Here is a 24,073-nt window from a genome sequence, read left to right as displayed (position 1 = left end):
CATAAATGCATTCCTTCATAATTTGGTATTCTCAAACAGTTTTTTCTTTTTTTTCTTTTTTTTTTTCTTTTTTTTTTCTGTAAATTAAACTTTGTGTTGTTAAACAGGCACAAAATTTGAATTTTTTTTTCTTATTGAATGATGTGTGGTGATTCCATTCTGCGTTCTTCTACCAACAACTCAAAATAAATAAATAAATAAATAAAAGTTTAAAAAATCACATCGCTAAGTCCTTGTATACGAAAGTGAGTGTGAGATATATAGATATATACAAAAGTGAGTTGAGATATAAATAAATAAATAAATTTTTAAGTTGTTTTTATCATTAAATCCATCCCTTATTTTATTTATGAGATTTATTAAATATTTATAAAGGGTGATGTAGTATTTTAAAACTTTTATAATCGGTAGGCTCACTTATTTTTCTCCTATTTTTCGCCCATATTTGGGCGGATGAAAATTTGTGAAGGAGGAATGATGAGTTATCTTTCCTATTATATTTTATTTCCTTATATCATCTCTATCGAATAAAGAAAATTTATTCCTTCCTATCTATTTTCCTTCCACCCCTCTTCTTTCCTTCCTACCGAACATAGCACAAGCGTCAAAAACATGGAAGTTCATTCTGTGTCACATTTTGCCATTAAAAAATCTGACAAATCTCTTCCCTCCAAGGCAAACCAACACAAACATAAACAAGATAACAGACTATTTCAACTGTTTTTAACGCCTCTAACGATACTCTGTTAGGAAGCAATGCATATATGCTTTACCCTAATATGAAGTCGGAAACAAGTACATATATATATATATATATATATATATATATATATTTCTTCTATTGAAACTAAGGCATTCAAAAAAGCAAACCAAGAAGACCCACAAATGGAACTTGAAAAGGGACTCAAAATCAAACTAGATGATTTTGCAGCTGCAGACGGTCCTTTCTTTTCATCTAGAGAAACACACACCATGTTCATCCTCACTTCTCCTCTCAAAGGTTCACTTTTTTTCCATGTGTATCTATACATATTATATGCTATTCAAATATTTGTATATTCATTTTGATTTGCTTTAGTTATTGAAATTCAAACAAATGCAGGTTATAGGAGAGGAAATATAAAGATTGAGATCAATGAGGACGGGACTCGGATTGAAATCAGCGGTGAGATGCCAGTTCAGGAGATGATGAAAGAGAGAGAGATGAGGGGTTTCAGGAAGGCTTTCAGAATTCCATCTGGGGTGGATTTGGATAAAATCAAAGCTAGGCTTAATGAAGAAGAATCAATTTTGATAATTTCAATGCCAAAGTTGGTTAAAGGGGTTATTGTTGGGGGTGGGATAGAGGAAGTGAAAGAAGAGGGGTTTGCCAGAGGGGTGTCTGAAACCGTGAAAGCTGTTGCCGATGAGGTTGCTGAAAGAAAGACATTGCAGAAGCAAGAATATGGAGAATCGAGTACTGAAGATCGCGAAAAAAGTGATAGGAATGTGGAAAAATTGTCCGAAGCTTCTGAATTTGGACGCGGGAAAAAATATGAAGACTCGGCTCATGAGAAAGTAGAATCTGCTGGATCAAAAGTGGCGATCCCAAAAGAAACTCAAGGTGAAGAACAGAAAAAGAAAGGAGTTCCAGAAGCAGAGACTACTGTAGTGGAAAATCAGTTAAAAGATGATGATTGTGGCACGAAGACCACCGAATCAACAAAATCCGTTCCTGATCAAGCAATTCAGCAGCCAGCATTATCAAGTCCACCATCAGTTGAAAAAGGTCAAGCTGTTGAAGTACGCGCTGATGATAAAATTCCGGGAGTGGAAAGCAAAATGCAAATACAAGAATCAGAAAAACAGAAAACCAGTCGAGCTATTCAAGAATCAAAGGAATCCAAAGGCAAACAAGAAGTTGATCGTAATGAAACTTCAGACATGGAACAGCATAAAGATCAATGTCAGTATGATAAAAATCAAGAAGTTGCCAAAACAGAAGAAAATCATGGAACAGAAAATGATATTCAAGAAGAAGAAGAATCAGAATCAGAATCAGAATCAGAAAAGATAAGGGCTCTTGAAAAACCTCCTCAAGAGGCTAAAGTGGATGAATCTGCAAAACCTCCTCCGAAAAAGTCCAAGCTTCCTATCATGGCAGGATCAGCCTTTCTCGTCTCTCTGATAGTGATCGTCATTCATTTGATAAAAGCAAAAAACCAGCCAAGCAATATCAAAGCCAAAAAGCATTGAATAAGAGGTGCTTCAACCATTTATTTTCTTTGCTGCTACTGATTGATCATAGTGTAGTAGAATGAATGGTAGTCAATGGCTTTACCAAAGCCAACATGTTATATTCCTACAAGACAGGGCACTGTGTAAGAACTTGTTCAGACACTGGGCTATATTAGCTACCATGTCCTGTGTGAATTGATCGAGACTATTGCATCTTCTAAAGATCATAAAGAGCAATGGCTGTTGTCATTACTCAATATTTGGTTGCCTTCATTTTCCTCGTTTAATTTCAAATTAAAGCTATTTTTTGGCAGGCTTCGTTTTTGTATATGTATGTAACCAAACAAGTCTTGGACAAATAACAAGAAGAATTGAACTCCAACAGTTGATTTCCATTTTTGACCAACACATACATCTTCTCCAGTAAGATAATCACAAAACAAGGTCCACCAAAATATAGACAAGACACTAATCTCCAATCCAAAATAATTATCAAGAGGAACTCCCATAAACTGTTAAACACATAAATACAGTATCCCGACCTAGGATCTCCTCTCCCCTTTACTTAAGCACTTTGGGGAAAAGAAGCTTGTATTGCAACACATATCAACTACAAGAAGCAACAACTAAATCCCGCTCCATTGATCTCTTTTAATGGAAGTCCTCCTTTCTCCCTTAATAATGAATTTCATGACACACGTTGTGATCTATACCCTTTTTCTATGTGGTAGGAACCATAAGTACTATCGGACAGTGACCACAGTGGAAGCATCTGATTCAACAAAAGAAGGTTTCACAGAAACCTTGCCCTCTTTTATTGCCCCCCGGTATGTCAGAATAATTAGTTTAGTGTCCATCTCATGCCTCATCCATAAATATACAACTACCAGTCCATGGAACGAACTCTCCTGAGGACACGTGGTGGTCTTCGCTGCTCCACAACCGGGACCACTGTCTCCATGAGCTGCACAGAAAACCAATTACATAGTCATCAATACAGTATACTATGGAACCGAACTCTTGTTCTCACTTCTAAAGCAACGCCCAACATTTTGTTTTTTACTACTATGTTCCTTTCATACCTCACCTTCATCTGTTCACAAGAATAATTTCATATATTTGTAAGAAAGCTGGCGTTCTATGTTTACACTATGAATCAGTTAAACTTGTCAATTGGTTAAGTAAATTGGCATCATTTGATGTGCTAACTCGGTTGAGTCATTGGCAACTCGAGCAAGACTTGATCGATTCCCTAGAGACTATACTGAGACACTACCAATTCCGATTATCGTACTCAGCCAGGCCTATTAAGACTTGCACAATATGGAGAACTATGATTACACCAGAGTTCATTTTAATGACAATGTTCATTAAACTGGAACCCAGTAGAATCATTAAACAATCTACCAATATTGAGAAGGGTATCTTAATTTGGTTAACTAATCTATAAAACAAAAATAACACAAAAGATTTGCAGATGTAATTTCAACGATTTGCATAATTAGTGAAGTATTAGTAATGAAGATGATTTATATTGCAAGTTTTGAATAACAATGCATTTTGGTGATATTTGTCGTCATTAGAGAACAATAGACAAATCTTTTGTCATAGACAGTAAAGGTAGGTCCTACTTGATAGTTAATAGCCAAATTTTGAGACCAAAGCTTTAAGCACATAGTATGACTTGTTCTGTCCACTTAAAGCTTTTTAATTCATTATAAACAGCCACCAAATACTTTAAGATCATCTCAACATTAAACTACACTTTTTAATTCATTATAAACGGCCATCCAATACTTTAAGATCTTCTCAACTTTAAAGTTTAAACTATGCTCGTATTCAACGAAGCCCGACAAATTTATAATATTACTTTCATAACTTCTTTCTTTTGATTCATTAGCAATCCAAAGAAGAGGCAAATGCCAATGAAGTTATGAAACAGTGCTGGGAGGGGAGTGCTGATTGACACACTAAACATTACTAAATGAAAGATGTGGAAAATAATTGATACACACAACTGTTCTCTATAACTTCCATAAATCCTAGCTCTAAACCAAAGATATGAGCAAACATCACATGCATTACCGCAGAAGGTACACCTAAACTATATCATCAACTAAAATAGTTTCTTACGACAAGTCCAAAAGATGGGATTTTTAATAGTAAAAGAGCAATGTTCTCCTCCTCTCACTCTTGTCTGAATTCAACTTAACAATCCATAAAATCACAGCTTAAAAGAATCCTTCTTCTCCAGCCTGTCACTTCTGGTACATTCTTAAAATTCATAGCTATTAAGTGTATCTTTAGACCTTCCAGCATCTAAGATATAAATCTTAGTAAATCTATCTTAATCCAAATTCATGTTACATTAATACAGAAATAAATAAATAAAACTGACTCAGCACCAAGATTTATGATTTACTGGACTAGCACATATTGTTTTTGTTCACTATTGGAGTATGGTACTACTAGCAGCTAGATTAAAATGAATCAAGCTATTCATGAACACTTTGGGCTCGATCCAGTAAGAGATCGGTTTGTATTCATTTGCCAAGTAAACCAGGCAAGCTCAAACATTTTCCTTGTTGAGTAAATGAAAGGAGGCTGGAAAACCCATGGCTTTGTTCATTAGGTTTGCAAACTACTTCATTGATAAGTTTTCCTGAGTAGACTCGATAAGATTTATGAACATAACTCGTTCATTAAAGCATATTTGGGTTTATTACTACTTTTTCTCCAATCTTATCAGACTCAAGAATGATGTCAAGATCGAACTCAAAAGGCCAAACAAGTTGAACCCGAACTTGAAGGTCATTGTTTGAGTAGAGCTTGAGCACTCGTATCTGGTCTTGCATTGAGCTAGAGCTAGAAGGGCTGTTTGATTGATCGATCAGATTTTGAACAACCAAATGCTCAACTCGGCTTGACTTCATTGCATCCCTACTAACAGCCAAACAAATAGAATATAGCATATGGCAAAATGTATTTGGTGGGGACGGGAGAGAGATTTGTCCTTTTAGACATGGCTGAACACTAAAGTTTTACATTGCCCGCTATGTTCCTAAATTTTTATAGCATACCACCTCCGAGCAAAGGAATTAAAATAAATAAAATAAAACAATAAGTTATGTTTGTGCAAAATACCTAATTAACATATTAATAGAAATCCAGCCAAGAATCGAAGCTTCTACTAAGTTGAGCTGATGCGCTTCTTTGAATGGTCGTTTTCTTTTATCTAAACTACCAAACTTCTAAGACAATCTCGTTAATATTAATGTGAAGTAATAGGGCCAAAGCTCTGAATAAAATCCATACCTGCTTGTACCTTTCCTTAGTCCTCTGTTCCTGCAACAACAATCAATTTTTAACTCAAAGAATTTAATCGATAAATAAAAATAAACAATATAATTAAAGTGACTGGTAGATAAGTATTTAAAATAAATATAACGGTACACTCCTGATTATCAGTTTTCAAGGATGGATGACAATGTTCTTGAGCTTCAAAATACAATAAACAATGTATGAGGTGGCAAAAACAGAATGCAAGACAAGATTTAAGTATTTCCACACTTCCTCACAGACCCAATCATACAGTCCACATCGAATGAAAAGAGAGTTAAAAAAAACCACAATGGAGTAACCAAAGTTCTTCTTGGAAAATGTACATCCTAATGAAGTAACCATCATCCTTGTCTTAAACAACAGATGAGAAAAGATGAATAGAATTTCATGTTCAACCCAGCAATTTCTTGTTATTCCAGAATACTACACGGCAAGTATTCAGTAAGATTACTTTGTTATTGATGCTAAGTTTCTTCACATTAGTGATCTAAGGTTGCAATTATTGGCACAGCCATATGAGAACCATAATTAGTGTGAACAGTTAGTTAGACTAACCTCTCTACATGCATACTGTGTGACAGTTCAGTTAGACTACTTGGCAAAATCATAATTATTAATGAATATCTCTTAACTTTAGCAACCTGAGTATTCACATAACCATGTCGACCCGAATATTCACCACTGCGCGATCTCCAGACAAGCACTAAGTAACAATGTCTGGCAATTTTAAGTCTTTTTCTACATGGTATGTGTAGATGAAATAAAAACAACTTAAATTTGACAAATAAATTCCAGATATATAACATACTAAGCAATACGATTCAATAGAATAAAACATCAATTATTTAAAAAAAAGCTAAGCAACAATAGTAACAGGCAAGGCAATTACATGCCGTCAACTTCATGAAATTAAACACGGCAGCAAAATTTGGGGATCAAGCAAAAATACAGTACCTTCTCTTTCAACAGCCGTTCATTCTCCTCCTCCAGTTTCACTGCCAAGGATTCTAGTTCCACTAGGTATGCCTGAAATTCAATTAAAATACCAAATTCAACAAAATACAGTGAGAAGAAGGAAAAAGAAAAATTGTTTTAGAAGGACAAATTGTTTTCAAAAAAAGAAAAAAAAAAAACCTGCTTTCGCTCCCTTGACCTCGCTGCAGACTCTCTGTTCTTAATCATTCTCCTCTGTCTCTGCTGAGCAGCCTTGTCCAAGGGCTCCAAAAGAGCTCTTTTCCGCCCTCTTCCTCCAATCACCTCCACTCCATTTCCAAACCCTATCACACCATCAACACTATGAGTTGGAAACGGACTCGCCGGAATCGAATCAAACGAAAATAATCCTCCACTCAACCTCTCCGATGGGAGCATCAACGGCTCAACCTTCACGTCCTGTTCCTCCACCGCCCCGGCCTTCGCCAGAAAATCCTCCAGCGTCATCATCTCGTCATCCGGCACCTCCTGTTTACCCTCCCTCCTGTCACTCCGCCCGGCCACGATCTCCCTCCACACTTCATCAACCGTCTTCCCACCGGCACTCGAAGCACTCTCCTGCCGCCGAATCGTCGGCGTTCCGCTCGCTTCATTGTCGCTGATGGCGGTCACGGCACCGGCGGCATCTAACAAGGTGATTTCAGCGTCAAGTAGCGTGCTGTCGGAGGCTTGATTGTCGCCGTAGACATTTCGCAAGAGCCCGTCGACGGTCATCGATCCTGGATTGTTGTCGCTGTTGTTAGACTGTTGACGATGTTGATTATTACTGTGGTGGTTGATGTTGTAGAGCTCGGAGATGGATGATTTTGTAGATGAAGTTGATGATCTTCGTCTTAGATCCGAATTTCTCGAAGTCGAAGACGGCATCACCTTCGACGACGCCATCTCTGCGGATTTCTAGGGCTCCAAACAGATTTTCACTATCTCTCTATCTATCTACTGTCTTTCTCTCTCTCTCTCTACATTTATCCAAGTTTCTCTCTAGTGATTTTGTTGTTCTTCTCCTAGGGTTTTGGATTTTGACTTTGTTGTTCTGTTGGGATTCAGTGAGTGGAATTAGGGATTTTCACTCGCTGCAGCTGCGTGCTGCGCGTAAGTGTCGACTAATTACAACTGGGAGGGGGGGTTGAAAACGTACGGAGTTAGGGGCAAGGTGAAGTGAAACCGGAGACCGGAAGAGAATCCTGGAAGAGTTTACTATAAATGGAAAAGCAGTTGCCGGTAACCGGTTACTATAAGAGTATTGTTGCCTCGGTTTTCAGAAATTATTAGGGAGTACTTAATCATATAATGGAAAAGCAGTTGCCGGTAGACGGCTAATTTATTAATACTAGTGACCTTTTTTTCGGAAATTAGTACTAGTAGATTTATTTAGTTTGTGCACAATGCCCTCTCCCTTTCAAGAGTCAGCACTGTGAGCCTTAATTTTTTTTTTAAAGTGCATTTCAGTCATTATTTTTCAAAAAAAGTGCAAATACCTCCCCATTTTGAAAAAATAAATTAAAAATCCGATTTTACCCTTTTTCTTTCCCATTTTGCCCTTCTCACTTTATAAAATTAATACTAAAAATTAGTAGCCCACCCACTATGTTGCTGCCAGCCACCACCACTTCTTTCATCTCTCCAATCTTATATATATACAAGTGATATTCTACCAAACCGATGTCGAGCTTCAATAAACAAACCAGCATGCTTCAGTTCAAGCGACATTCCAGAGTGCTCCAATACCGGAGATGAAATTAACTGAAATGAAACACGCCGGAACTGAAATCGAGCTAACTCGGAGGCTCGCCAGTGAGAACTGGGTTTCGCTGAAGTGGGGTGAGGTCACTTGTAGCGTTGCCTTTAGGTGTGAGCTTCTTGGTTAGGTCGCCGGTGAAAGCTCGTGCCAGACTTCTAAGCTCATTGAAAGGGATTTCGATGTTGCTTGGGGGCTCGCCGAATTGTGTAAGCTTCACCGGTGGTTCTGTAAACTTCACAGATCGAGCTTGGGTCCGTGACCTTCAGTTTTTGTCGCTAATGTAGTACGTATAAAATTCTATACCTTTTGTCAGAACTGTCACCTTTTGAAGCTCCGCTGGAACTAATTTAAGCTCTTTAACTCGCTGCAATTGGGTTCGCCGAAAGTAAATGAAACGGAAAGCTCGCCAGACTGAACTTGATTAGTTGATTCTCAATGTTTCTCACTAGTGGTTGTCGTAGTTAAGACGTCGTAGTTCTGTACTCGCTAGCATGGTATGATTTTCTATGAATCTTGCTGCTTGGTGCTTGATGGAACACAGTGAATGGAAGAGTAACCTTCATAGACGGTGACGAATGGTCATCGTCTTCCCTTTACCATTGGATCGCTGTTAGCGATCCAACACATCACCAAAGCAACCATTAGGTCGCTGTCCTCTCTGCAGCGGTAACCAGGTCACTGGCGCATGACATGACTTCTAAAACTCTGGCGACCTAATGGTGGCCGTTATAGAATCAACATGGGTCTTCGCCATTAATGATCTGGGTTATTAATGGATTTTTCGGCAGTGACCCAGGTTATTAATGGCTTCTAATACTCGACGAGGGAACGAGTTGCGACAATGACGTTTGGATCTGGTGCAGACATGGATTATTGCCAGAGATATATGGATATTGCTTATAATAAAATGACTCGATTAGCCCTTAAATTAAAAGACATAAGAGCATATTCAAGGGTATATTTGTTACAAAAATGTTAGCTTTCCCATGTATGTGGTTGAGTTTGTGAATTGTCTAGAGTAACTTTACATTACCTACTTTTAATATTATTTTATTTTATTGACAAGAGAGTGTTATAGTCGTTGTATGCCAATACGAGAGTATTTGCACAAAATTGATAGTATAGGAGCTTAATACCACACAGGAATTTTTTGCACTATTTTTATAATATAGGGGATTTTATGCACTTTACCTATTTATTTATTTTTAGTTTGTATTTGTTGCCTCTAGTTTTCAGAAATTATTAGTAATTACTTAATCATTTTTTAAATTTTCTATTAATATATAAAAAAATATATGATTTTTAACAGGTCATGGATATACCGAACCAATAAACATTTCAATTAGGAGTGCAATTTAGGCTAGTCAATCCGAACCCAACTCGAACCCAAATTAACTTTTTGCAAGTTTGGACAATTATTTTTACAATTAAGGTTGGACTTGAGTTGAAAATTTGCAATCCTAATTTAGTTTAAATAGTGCTTGGATTGAAATACTAGCAATCCGAGCCTTAAGGTTAACTTTCATATATATTTTTTATCTAAAAAAATTGTATATAGTATTCAAATTATGATCACCTTTTTTTTCTTTTCAATTTTCTATGTTTAAATCTTAATTTATTATAAGATTTTTTAGACTTAAATGTCACCATTTTGTATGAGTTTTGATGTTAATCCTTTTTAAAAATAGATTAGATATTGGTCCTATTTTTAGACTTATTTGTTAGTCAACAAACGTGTACTAATTAAGGTTAACTTTAATAATGTCTTTTTAATCAAATTCCAAAACTATCCTCAATTTATTTTCTAGCAAATAACCCTAATCACAATCACAACCCATTTTTGTTCTTTCTCTAATTTGTATTGTCTTACAAAGTGAAGAATTCATGTAAGCCTTTTAATCATTCTCTCTCTCAAAACCAATCATGTGGGCTAGTATCGTGGTCAGGTCGGATTCGATCGACTGTTGGTGGCCAGGTCGGATCGAGGTTCAAGGCCTGTCGATCGACAATTCGTGGCCAGGTCAGATCGAGATTCAAGGTCCGTCGATAGACTGTTTGGTTTGGCCAGGGTTCGAGGCCCCCTGGTCGATTATTGCTTTTTTGCTGAGCTGGATTGTCTCATCCAAGTGTTGATTATTTTTGTCACTTAAAGATAGTACTGTCGTAGGATCAGTTTGACTTGACATTTGGTGACGTGGCTTAACCACATCCACACCGTGTATGTGGTTGAGTTTGGGAATTGTCTAAAATGGTAATTTTACATTGCCTATTTTAACATTTTTTTTTTACTGACAAGAGGGTGTTATAGTCCTTTTATGTGAACATGGGGTATTTGCACAAAATTGATAGTATAGGGGGGTTTTATACCACACAGAAACTTTTTTGCACTATGTTTATAGTATAGGTGGGTTTTTTGCACTTTCACCTATTTATTTATATTTAGTTTGTATTTGTTGCCTTAATTACTTAATCATTTTTTAATTTTCTATTTAAATAAAAAATATATATGATTTTTAACCGGTCATGGATATAAAGACCCAATAAACATTTCAATTAGAGTTGCAATTTGGGCTAGTCAATCAGAACTCAACTCGAATCGAGATTAACCTTTTGCAAGTTTGGAAAATTATTCTTACAATTAAGGTTGGACTTGAGTTGAAAAATCTCAATCCGAATTTAGTTTAAGTAGTGCTGGATTGAGGTACTAGCAATCCGAGCCCTACCCGAAGTCGAATTCTAATATTATTTTCATATATATTTTTAATTTTTTTATTTTTAATTTAAAAAAATTATATATAATAAACAAATTATGATCATCCTTTTTACTTTTCAATTTTCTTTGTTTAAAACTTAATTTATTATAGGATGTTTATTAGACTTAAATCACATCATTTAGTATGGGTTTTAATGTTGATTCTTTTTAAAAAATAGATTAGATATTGGTCCTATTTTTAGACTTATTTGTCAGTCAACAAACGTGTACTAATTAAGTTAACTTTAAGAATGTCTTTTTAATCAAATTCCAAAACTAACCTCAATTTATTTTCAAGCAAACAACCCTAATCACAATCACAACCCATTTTTGTTCTTACTCTAATTTGTACTGTCTTGCGAAGTGAATTCATGAAAGCCTTCCATCATTCTCTCTCTCAAACCCAATCATGTGGGCTAGTATTTTGTCTCTTCTAAGTTTTAACATAAAAAAGAATTACATCAAATGCATGTAGGTGATTGAAGGTGGAATTTGTAACCCGGAAGAAAAAAACTACAGCCTATCTTGCTGAAAGAGGAAGAAAGCTAGCCCCGAGTGGATCTCAAAAGTTATTCCTCAATTGAATAATATTTATGAAAAGGGGCAAGATGCTTTATTCCTTATTAGGAAGATTTGTATTCTCCTCGTTGTTATTTGCAATTTGGGGTAGTTTTATCTCTTAACGTTAACATTACTTAATGGACCATTTGTTGACTAACCTAAGTCTAAAAATATTGCTAATCTTTAATTTTTTTTTTTTTGCAAAAGAGACCAATATCAAAACCCATATAAAATGATGAGATTTAAGTTCAAAAAACCCTTTATTACATGTAAACATTTTGGATAGTTAATTTTGTACAATTAAAAATTTGCTGGGAAAAAAATTATTACAAAATTGCAATAAGTTTTTCAAATTTTTTTGTGCCTAGGAGTAAATAACAGTAGGGTCCCGACCGAGGCCGACAAGTTTCACTAATATCAATGTATTGAAATTTTAATTCGGAACTAACTCAAGATCAATGTGATTATTGATCATTTGAGTAATCCAAATTAACCTGATTTTATTACTTGAAATGTCAGCCGATTTGCAAATTCGAGTTTTAAAATAGGAGAATGTGTTAGGCTCAAGTTAATTAGTTAGGGTTGAATATTTCATATGGCTAGTTCGGCTAAAACTATACTCCCAACCCACCCAAGTTGTAGTCCTAATTTTAATCCCAGATAGTCTAAATGACAAAGAGTCTCATCTCACATGCGGTAGGTTGAGAGATCGATTCTCTCCCTAGAAAGTTTTTCAATAATTACTTTGTACGTAAATGTGAGATAGAAGACTATATTATCCCGTGGGTGAATTATGAGGTTCTATAAGAGGTCGAAACCGCTATATTCGATTAAAAAAAAATTGATAAGCATTTTTTGATTTTTAATGTCGGCAGAGGATTCGGTTTATGTTGTGAAAATGCTCTGGGTTTTGCATTCTATCAACGTTAAAATTTACTCCTCTTGCCTCTCCCCTCTTTTCAGCTGAGAATGAGCTCTAATAAAGATCCCATATAAGATAGCTCAACAACATCAATTCAATTAGAAACATACCATTCAAACCTAGAAGACTTAGACAAAATTTGCATTCCAGGAATGCCAGCAAGTGATTAGGTGAACCGTTTTGACTGGCCTTTTAGGTCATTCAATCATTTTTCATTCAATTAAGAAACATATCAATTTTTTCATATGTTGATTATCTCCATGATTATATAAAGGAACACATCTTATAATGTAATAAAGAACACACCTTATATTTGAGTAATGCTCCAACCTTTCATCTTGAAAGAAGGGGACAAATCACTGTTTAAGTACATAATACTTTGTAGTATTTGCACGTATAGAGGCCGGATATCAGTTCGAATCCAGTGTGGTTATGCGACATTATCCATCATATTATATATATATATATAATGTATGGAAATAGAGAATTATATCATCATCAATTGTGGCATAATCTCTTACTTACATAAATTTAAGTTATTCAGAAGGAGACTTAGGACACCATTTTCCTTTTTTAATGATTTCCTTTACCAGACGCGGGTTCAGCCAGAGGGATGTAGAAGCTTGATTGATCCTTTGGCTGCTGGCATGAAAAGGGAGGAACCTGTAAATTTCTTCTTAAGAAGATTTTGTTTGATTAAACGCTAAAGAATAAGATCAGAATACCCAAAAGCTACACTAAATAAGATTTTGCCAACTTACCCCAAAAAAAAAATTAAAAAATTTATTTCAGATTAGGACAAAATGATATATATATAAAAATAAAATAAAAAGGAGGAGGTTTAGTTCGCTTATCTAGAACTGATATAAAAATAAATAAAAATGATTATAAATGATATAAAAAAATAAAAATTATGAATTCTATTTGTTTAGTTGGCTTGCCAATTTCATACTCAAGCTTAAATAAAAAATAAAAAATTGATTACAAATTTAGACAAGTCTTGATAAAACAATTCATGAAAGTGTTTTAATGTAAAGTTATGAATTTGGAATCTTACTGGAATTTGAATCATTTACTTAATAACTAGTGTATGATATAGAGTAAAAATGCTCTTAAGAGGGTTCCATCGTAAGTAGGGGTGGGAAAATATTCAGGTGATTTCGCAAATCAAATCCGATCCGTGCAAATCGGATCGGAATGCTACACCTACGTAGCGATGGCGGATTCAAAATAATTGAGTCCGTAACTCACAGATCGGATCACGGATTGAGCTGTTAAAAATCCAATCCGTGAAATATATATATATTCAAATAATATATTAGTTAATTTAATTAGTTAATGATAATTTAATGAATTATAAGAATGTATTACTTAATAATCATTTAAATATATGAATTAATAGAAATAAATTAAAATTTTATCTATTGGGTCATGGTTAAAAGACAGATAAATAATAATAATGGATAATTTAGATCAATCTGATCCGAGCCGATTAGTGCGATAACAGATTGGTGGCAGATTAAGATTTGCCTAATCCATTGGGAGCGGATCGGATTGATGCATAATCCGATATGATCTCATCCGTGGCCACCCCTAGTAAGAAGAGTCACGAACTTTTCATATCACTGAATTGAGACCGTTTTATAAATTCGTAAAAATTCATATGAATCATTTAATACATTGAAAATTTCTAATATTTTAAGAGTTTGAATTTTAATATTATTTTATTACATTGGCATAATCTACCCTCTTATTTGAATACTCTTAAATTTTACTAATAATATTATGGGTAAAGTACAACACCACCCCTTGAGATTTGTCAAAAATGACACAAAAATGCAACTTACTTATTTTTAGGACAATGACATCCTTTGAAGATTGAAAAGTGGACAAAGGCACCCATGTAGCCAACTAGCATGAAAAATTAACCAAATTGCCCTTTGACCATTTAGTGGACCTTTTTAACTTTACAAATTAATAAATTGAACAAAACTACCCCTATGACCAATTTATGCATTCAGCCACAATACTAGGAATATATATATATATATATAATCATCTCCTACTTTATGATAAGATCACCATCCCCATTTAATTTCATTCTGCCACTATCCTCATAAAATTCTTAAAACATATTCAATGCCATACTAATATGATTATATTCATGTTTAAGCACAAATGCATAAGTAGATGAGTACAACTCCAAAAAACAATACCATTTGGATATTGTTGGAAACGGGGGCATTAAAAACATAAACTTTGGATAAGATTTGAAATAGATTCCGCTACTAATTTTTTACGGATCTTTAGACAAGCACGTTTCTCTCCGCAAGGAGATGAACGTGGTATATTTACTTTCTGAAATCCGTTTCTGGATGAATGAGAAATTAGCTCCAAAGTGTAGTGTTTTGATAAGCCTAAATAGGTATGCAAAATGTGGAAAGTGTTTGTCCCACATGGAAAAAATGTTGAAACAAATTGAAATTTAAATAAGCTGAGTTTAGGATTTGGGCTTGGGCTTGGGCCTAATTGTAAAGTCCAGATTATTCTTTTTTGAAATTTTAGATTGGGCCTAATTTTGGGCTGGGCTTATTTAAATGGGTTTTACAAATGAGTAGGTTTTTTTGGGTGGTTGGTTTTTTGAATTAAAAAAAACTACTTTTTAGTTTTTCTAAAAGGTTACACCTTTTAAATTAAAAAAAACCATATTTTAGTTTTTCTAAAGGGTTACACCTTTTAAATTAAAAAACCACTTTTTAGTTTTTTCAAAAAGTTACACCTTTTTTCGAACCATCATGACCCATGGTTACACCCATTCGAAAAGACACATTGCAACCTATTGGAATGGATGTGTCTATTGGTGAACAGACACCATGTGAACCATTGCAACCTATTGGAATGGATGTGTCTATTGGTGAACAGACACCATGTGAACCATTGCAACCTATTGGAATGGATGTGTCTAGTGGTGAATAGACACCATGTGAACCATTGCAACATATTGTAATGGTTGTGTCCAATGATGAAGAGACGCACCCAATCAGAAAAAGCATTTCTGTTTCTATAAATACCCCCATTTGGATCATTTGCAATTTATTCATTTTCATTTTCTTCTATCTCCCTCTCTAGACTAGAATCCAACCCAAGTGGGTTCAAACCTTAGGTTAAGTGGTTCGAGCCACTTCGATCCTAATCCAATTTCATCGAGCTATATTAAGATTGGTCCGAACCATTTGGTTCGGATTACACCCAATTCAGCATTTATATAGTATATAGATGCATTTTTGAGTCAGAGAGAGTATTACACGGAGGAGGTTCGCCGTATCCACGAGTTTGTAGTGCTGCTACTGGTGGATGTAGACCGTTGTATCCTGTGAGATAGACGCCACTGAGTCCGTTAGCACCATAGCGGGGCGAATCTGTCTTAAGAACATAATATCCAATACTAGCCTCGGTCTAGGTTCATTCCTTGCATATTATTATTATTTTATTGCTTTATTTTGTATTTATAATTAAATATAGAGTTGCATATTTAATTAATGATTTATTAGCATATTGTTAATTATCTCATGACATATTAGTATAAAGGTTGTTATATCTTAAAAGTCACATTAATCATATATTTTACCAACAGATATATCCCTTTCACAATATGTATGTGACTACCAAACTCAACTATGAGATCATGGACTATGTAATTAGCCATTTGCAACTGAGAAAAATAATTCACACGTGCATAAGATATACAATGTTATCAGAGCATGCAATAGAAACTTGTTTACAGAGCGTGCAATTAATCAAAACTCTAGAGACAGCATGCATAGGATATGCACTATTAAGACAAGAACCAAACCAAGTGATTGACACAGTTTATGTCTACCAGAGCGGGACACAAAATTACCACTTGTTTTGCATAAAGTCTGTCATACAATAAACATTCCTAGATCAATCATTATGGTTGCAGAAAATCAGTAACATGCAATCTCATAGCTTGCAATCTCATCAAATTAGACATGCAATTTATCAAAATAACAAAATTTCGGTAAAAAAACACTTTTTTTGTTTGTAAATTAATAGATAAAATAGTAAAGAAAACAGGAACAAATTTTTTGTAAATTAATAGATAAAATAGTAAATAAAACATGAATAAATTTTTGGTAAAAAAAAAAAAAACTAATTACAAACTCTATATCCAACATTATAACTCTTAGCCCAGCAGGTTGCAGCTTAAAAAAAAAAACTGCTAGGAAAGAGTACTTAATAGCCAAGCAAAATTTTTATACATAGAAACCCTAATTTCAATTCAAGTAGCTTCCACAAAAATATTTTCAGAGAGATTTTTTCATATAATGTGTAAACAAATGTAGAAAAGGCGATGCATTGTACTACAAAATGCAAGCTGTTCTAAAGGTCTAAAACGAAGAGGAAAAAGCAAACTAAGTACAAGAATAAAGCTAGTACAAAAAGATTTAAAGAAAGATTAAGATTTCAATTGAAGATTTTCTCATCAAACCCACAAATAAAATAACAAACAGAACAAAGATATATAAATATATATACACACAAATAGATATATATATATATATATATATATATAAAGAGAGAGAAAAGTGTGTTGAGAGAGTACCTGAGATGTGTGGAGACCAAAGTAGAACAAAGATATTGGTTGGTCTTGACGAGATCACGAAATCAGCCAAATCAGAGCAGAACAACTAAATCAGCCGAACACTGGTTGGTCCAGAACTAGGGTTTCGAAATGATCATGGTGACAAACTTAAGGTTTTAGAGAGGCAGATATGGTGATACGAAGAGAAGAAATGAAAAATTAGAAAAGAGAAAGAGAGAGATGGTATGTGGTTGATGGTTATAAGATTAGGGTTATCAACGGGTTAGGTTAATCTGTCGCCAAGTGGTGTTAATTTATTGCGCTCAGCTTTCAGGGACAATTGCGTCATTTTGTCAGGTCTGATATTTTGCAATAAATCTGAATTTAATATTAAGGGGCAATTTTGTCTTTTCATATGATTTAAGGACTTGTTTGGATGGAATTTCTTCAAGGGGTGTCATTGTCCTAAAAACAAGTAAGTTGTATCTGTGTGTCCTTTTGGCAAACCTCAGGGGTGTTGTTGTACTTTACCCTAATATTATTTTATTGCATTGGCATGTATAGGTTTTCAAATCTACCCTCTTATTTGAAATGGTGAGGTCTACAATAATATTAGTTTTTACTTTTATCTTTTCCATGCAATACAGGTAAATATTATTATTATTTTTCTATAATATGTTTTTGTTACTGCAATCCCTTGTCAAGAATTGACATTCGGAGGATGTGTTTGTTAGATATAAAAGAGTGAAATTCTATATTGTATTGATGTGTATGAGATGTATACAAGAGGGGTTTATATAGAAGAGGTTATGTGTGATGAACAAGTAACCCTATATGTATATGGTAACTATATATATGGTAATCCTATACAAGGTTGAAATCCTATATATTATAATCCCATATAAGGTTATAATATATTATACAATATAGTAATAATATATTCTACAATATATTCTAATAGCCCCCTTCAAAATCAATGTGGATTGAATGAAACCATCTTGAGTTTGGAAATGAGATCTTGAAAGCGGCATAGCGGAAGCGATTTGGTGAAAACATCAGCGATCTAATCATGTGAAGTGATGTACTGTAGTTGTAAGGTCTTCTAAAGAAGATGATGATAGGGCAGTGCTGACGTGGCAGAATGACGAGTCGGTGCTGGCATGGCCTGACACGTGGCACAGCGTGGATCTGTTGCGACGGTGCTTACGTGGCAGGATGACGTGGCCTGACACGTGGCACGTCGTAGATCTGACGCGGCGGTGATGACATGGCCTGACACGTGGCGCGGTGTGGATTGGTTAACATTGTCATCCCCGATGGTAACCATGTTGAAGGTGCGTGTGAGCACATGATGACCACTAATGGCGCGTAGTGGCGCTATGACAGAACTGATCTGACACATTGAGGTGCGGGATTACTGGTGGTGTGCGTAAAAGCGTATAGAAAAGTGGGATTACCACTTGAAGCTTATGGTGGCGCGGTGACGGAACCGATCCGGCACGTTGAGCATCTCTGAACGAGGCATCTCGTTAAACAACGAGGTTTCCCCATACAGGGCAGCCCTAGGCGGGGCTTCTCTAAACGAAGCATCTCATTGGGTTTCACGAAGACTTAGACAATAAGGTTTCCCCGGGGCATATATGAAGATCTTAGAGTGCGGAAATGTGAATTTGCTAGTTGACTGCCGCCGCCGAGGATGAGGCTAACGGTGCCATCCCCGACGGTGACTACGATAAACTGGTAGATTGTTTACCAAAGATCGAAAGGCTCTAATACCACGTTAAATATCAAAGAGCAAAATTATATATTGTATTGATGTGTATGAGATGTATACAAGAGGGGTATATATAGGAGAGGTTCTGTGTGATGAACAAGTAACCCTATATGTATATGGTAACTCTATATATGGTAATCCTATACAAGGTTAGAATCCTATATAAGTTTAGAATCCTATATATGGTTAGAATATATTATACAATATAGTAATAATATATTCTACAATATATTTTAACAGTATCCAATACTCTTCCATTTCAGTTGGTTGAAGGTAGATAAAATGAATTGTTTGGAGCTTCTGAAGAAGCTTTGTCAGATGGAGAGATGGGAGAGTGGAAGAGCTGGAACAAGACTCTACCCTTTCAATAGGAAATTGGATACAAACTGCACCTTTAGATTTTATTATCAAGTGTACAATCTTTATGAAGCTGATTTTGAAATCTAAAAATTATGTATTTAGATTTTAGTTTTCTTGTAGGTTGTCATGCTCCGATCTCCTTATATAGGCACTTACCCTTACAACGAGTGGCTTTGATATGTAAAAGTGTCAACGATCTGACCGTGGAGTGAATTCTAGAATTAAGTTCTCAAATCATCCAAAGAACAATCTTTACAACTCTAAAAGATAAGACTAAGTCTGAAAAGTCTAAACAACTCCATACTGCTCTAGAAATATTCGAAAAGGTCTGCAATTGTGTAGAAAAGTCGTAAAGGTTTGCAATTGTGTAAAGAAGTCTAGAAAGTTCCCTGCAGATTCTGTCGAGCCAAGTGCCTAGCCAGTTAGGGTTCTATTGTTTTGAACCTATCTAGTTTGAAGGTTCACCAGGCAGATTCTGTCTAGTGACATAATTGGTTAGGCACTTGGCGAAGTCGGAAATGTTTGCTATTGTGTAAAGAAGTCTAGAAAGTTCCTTGCATAATTTATTTTTTTTCTTGTAAAATTTGATGGAATAAATTTTGTCCAATATAGGGTTTTTGATTAAAAAAAAATTTTAAATTCTTTTTTCTACTCTATTTCAGTATGATTCTAATGATTTTACTCGCCATCAATTTTTGCCTTTATTTGAATAATTTTTTCTTCTATTCTATTTAAGTATGATTTTATTGCTTTTACTTGCCATCACTTTTTTAATCATTATTTGAATATATTTTTTTTTTACTTAAATTATATTTAAATTGATTGTTACTCACTTATATTGCACGTACGTTGTTTACTAGTATTACTAAAAGTAAAAGTGTTTTAAATCATTTAGTTGTAGTAAAATTTCTAAACAATTCTCTCTCTTATGTATATTTGAATGATTTAGAAGCTGACATTTAGATAAATTTTTGATTATATTATAAAATAGGCATAAAAATTAATTTCATTAATACTAAATATGTTATTGTTTCAAGTGAAGCATCATCAAAAGACGAAATGGTGGGGCTTGTGAAATTTTTTCCTTCAATTTGATAGAAGAATAATTAGACGAACAGTTTCTAAGCTACATGTTTATTTTTGTTTTATTAAATAAACTTCTTTTCAATTTAGGATTCACAAGGACACAAAAAGAAATACTCTCTTTTAACTTCATATATAATACACAAATCATTACTCTTATCCAATTAGGATCTGAAGAGACAAATAGTCATAGTGACTCTCTTAAATCCAAATCTCAAAGTGTCACTATCTAAATCGATTCTAGTCATAAAGAGACATGGATATGAATCATCGTTAGGGATGATAATTTCCTTTGACTCGACTGTTTTGCCGTTAGGGATGATAATTTCTTTTGACTCGACTGTTTTGCCATTCTTAATAAGAAGGATTTGGTATTCCTTAAATGGTTTGAGACGGTCCGAAGTGGATTTAGTAATAAATCCTATTATATATGTATATTTAATATATATATATATATATATATATATTAGTATTCATTATTTAGTAATTTAAAAGCTGGACCAGCTTATTCATCAGCCTAGTTTAAGCTATGGGTTATTTTTTTCTACTAAATAATGAAAGTGGCGATACTTTATCTACCGAAATAAGAGCATGGATGATATATCAATTACAAACCCATCTCAGAGTAAGAGTGGAATTGGTATAACGAATTTTCTAATAGACAGGAATAGGGTTTTTGGCCAAACCCGTTCCAACTCCATCCAGTTGTCATCCTAAAGTTTGGGCTCTTGCTCTAGCCCCAAGGGTGCAACTAATGATAGATGGTCATTAAACTAGGTTATTAACACATTTCCTAAGGTTCTAGTGGTTGGGGTAATGGTTTCCAACAATTATGCATCCTCGGTCTAGGAAAATTTTTTGACCATGTTTCACCTAAACGGTTATAACTCCTTTTGTGGTTAGAATTTTTTAGCAAGGGCAGTTTCATTGGAAAGTAAACTTCAAAATCTAAAAATTGGGCACCAATTTTGGTCTCATTTGGATTAAAAATGAAGGAGTTATAGCAATTTGAAATTGAGTGAAGCATAAAAGTGAGTCGGCTCAAACTCAAATAACAAAATCATGAAATAGATAAAAACCTAAAAATACCTCAACTTTGTATTGTAACTTTTTTTCTTGTACGTAAAAATATTTTAATTTATTTTTTATATATGAAATAAACTTCTATTTGATTAATTATTCAAAGAGAGAAATAATATTATTTATTTTTTACAGTACTAATAAACACTTTATGTGTTTTGATGCTGAGCTAAAACAATTTGTCCAGTAGCGCATTTCGGGCAGATGTTACACCATCAGGCAGATGTTACATATTAAAAGAAAATATGTGCAGACTGATTTTTCACTTTTAGATGTATAATTTTCATGAAAGCTAATTTTTATGTCATAAACTCCCACCTCCTTATATAGGCACTTGGCCTTATAACGAATGCTATGAATTGTACAAGTCCGATCAATAATTCTATCTAACAATGGAGAGAATTCTAGAATTTTTCAAAGAATAATCTCTACAACTCTAAAAATATCTATAATGTACAAGATCAATCTAGAGAACTCTAGGCTACCCTGTACAGCTCTAAAAATATCTATAATATACAAGACCAATTTAGAGAACTCTAAGCTACCCTTTACAACTTGTTATCTAGATAACTCCACACTGCTTTAGAGAAATCAAAAGTGAAATGATAAATATTATGAAAAAGGTATATTATCATTAAGTGTAATTTAAAAACAAATTTATAGTAAGAGAAATAGGAGAAGAGGTAGAAACCCTAAAACAAATTAAGAAGAGAATCTGCAGAAAGGAGAGAAACCTCAACAAATTAAGGAGAGAAACGATGGATGCTTTGAGATGATGCACATTTTGGCAGGGTAACATTTCGTGATTGATAAATATATACACACTTGTGATTGATCAACAACTTTGAGAATCCGTTTGGAGTTGCTGTTAGAATAAAAGAAGCATTTTTGCCACTAGAGTTGTAAAAAATTGTGGTTGGCCGAAAACAAGTTAGGTGACATATTATATAATAAGTACTTCTTATAATTAAATTATTTTTAAATTTGTTTGGTAACAATATTTTTTAAAAGAATTTTTATTTACTAATTTTACAATAACATCCTTTAATATAATGTTCCAATTATTTGATAATAGCAACTTTATAAAAAAGAATAGTTGAGATTGTTGTTATAGAAATAAAAAAGCATAAAATTGTTTAATTAATAAAAACTAGTTACCTAAAATATACAACCTCTACTTATGATGCAGGTTAAGAAGTTTCAAATTTTAACTTCATTCAAAAGCTAAAATTAATAACCTTTAAAAGTGTTTTTAATTGTTACCAAAAGGCAAATTTTTTAAAATCAAAGCACTTATTTTAAAAGCAAACCCAAATGAGCAATCCCATTGAAAAGCAACGCTTATTTTAAAAGCAATTCCATTGAAAAGCAATCCCAAACCGCATGTAATTTACATTATGACTTCCAAATTAACATTACAGTGAAATCAGGTTGTGTAAGTGCACGGGTATTTATATATATAAGTGAAGATTAAGTTGTGCATTGGAGACGGATGCTGTGTTGCAGAGAATCGGGATTTTCATGGAATTAAATTAGGGTTCACGTGCCCTGGAGCAGGACATCTAACCACCTTTAAATGTTTGATTTGTTAATGGTTTTTTTATGACAGTTGCTCCATGCTTGTCCTGCGGGTCGTAACCATGTGCTTACAAATATCAAAAGAGATACTTTACGAAAAGAAAAAACACAAAAATATTAAACGAGATAATTAGGGACCTCCTTTCGTCGATCTCCCTTGATATTTGTATATTCATAACATCAACTTAACGGAAAACACTCTAACTAACTGAAAATGATGACGTCAGCAATTTTTAATTCTCAAATTCCTATTATACCCTTGCAAGACTTGTAAATAAAGCAATTAAAATGTCTAAAATACCTGTAATTATTTTTCCTCTATCCTTGCACTCTTCCTCTCTCCCTACACAACCCTTTCTCAATTTTCTCACGTTTGATTCTGCTTCCTTTGCTAAAAAAAAAATTTGTTCACGGCATCATGGCTACCAACGATGATGGTGGTGTGTTTGCCGGAGACAAGTCCAAGGCACCACCATGTTGACACAGCCCCAACCCAGACACCACTGTCATCCCTCCATCGCCATCACCACGTACTAACATAGTAGACTCTCAACAGAAGTGAAGTTCACCGGTAATGGAACCACCTGAACTAGATCTCGCTGGAATTGAGGTGGGTAAGTTAATGAAGCTCGCTGAACTGAACCGAAACTCACCGCTGTGACGAAGCTCGCCGGACTGGATAGAAACTAACCGAACAGTGACGGGGAGTCAGAGGTGGAGCCTCAACTGTTGGCTCGTCTGTGATGATTAATTCTGTTTCCATCTTCAATTTTCCCATACCGGCGTTTGCTTCCCGGGCTGGTGCAACTAGTCCCTGAAAAATCGACCATCAAGCCAAACCCAAGACCCAAAGTTGTTCACAGCCACCGTCGCCCGAATCGGGTCACCAACACCACCACGTCGTCGCCGGTAAGTTCAGTGCACCGCCCGGCAGCAGAGAAGTTGTTCTCTTCAGCCATCCTTGATCATCTCTCTCTTTCCAGATATTTTATCTCTAGTATATTTCAGAGAATGCAATTGATGATGCAAATGCGAAAAGGAAATAAAGAAATTTGGTGTCGGCA

At 34.6% G+C, this 24,073-nt stretch overlaps 2 protein-coding genes across 3 annotated transcripts; one reads left to right on the top strand and one right to left on the bottom strand.

The window, feature by feature from the left end:
* The first annotated feature begins 852 nt into the window (after nucleotides 1-852).
* LOC132274351 (uncharacterized) lies at nucleotides 853-2,471 on the top strand. Its single transcript, XM_059775609.1, has 2 exons — nucleotides 853-1,000; nucleotides 1,103-2,471. Exons 1-2 carry the CDS (start codon nucleotides 886-888, stop codon nucleotides 2,233-2,235), a joined length of 1,248 nt encoding a protein of 415 aa, XP_059631592.1. The 5' UTR covers nucleotides 853-885; the 3' UTR covers nucleotides 2,236-2,471.
* Nucleotides 2,472-2,576: 105 nt separating this feature from the next.
* LOC132274352 (G-box-binding factor 4) lies at nucleotides 2,577-7,735 on the bottom strand. Of its 2 annotated transcripts, none has more exons than XM_059775611.1 (4): nucleotides 6,694-7,735; nucleotides 6,514-6,585; nucleotides 5,533-5,556; nucleotides 2,577-3,181 (listed from the first exon to the last, which is right to left on the bottom strand). In XM_059775611.1, exons 1-4 carry the CDS (start codon nucleotides 7,435-7,437, stop codon nucleotides 3,101-3,103), a joined length of 921 nt encoding a protein of 306 aa, XP_059631594.1. In that variant the 5' UTR covers nucleotides 7,438-7,735; the 3' UTR covers nucleotides 2,577-3,100. The 2 variants fall into 2 exon arrangements, with proteins under 2 accessions (XP_059631594.1, XP_059631593.1); XM_059775610.1 differs by having other exon boundaries at nucleotides 5,533-5,562; nucleotides 6,694-7,733.
* Nucleotides 7,736-24,073: the final 16,338 nt, after the last annotated feature.

Source organism: Cornus florida, unplaced genomic scaffold (assembly GCF_030987335.1).
Source record: "Cornus florida cultivar Cherokee Brave unplaced genomic scaffold, ASM3098733v1 CherokeeBrave_3.0.0_Hap2_Chr09, whole genome shotgun sequence".
Taxonomy (NCBI): domain Eukaryota; kingdom Viridiplantae; phylum Streptophyta; class Magnoliopsida; order Cornales; family Cornaceae; genus Cornus; species Cornus florida.
This window is presented reverse-complemented; position numbering and strand designations above follow the sequence as displayed.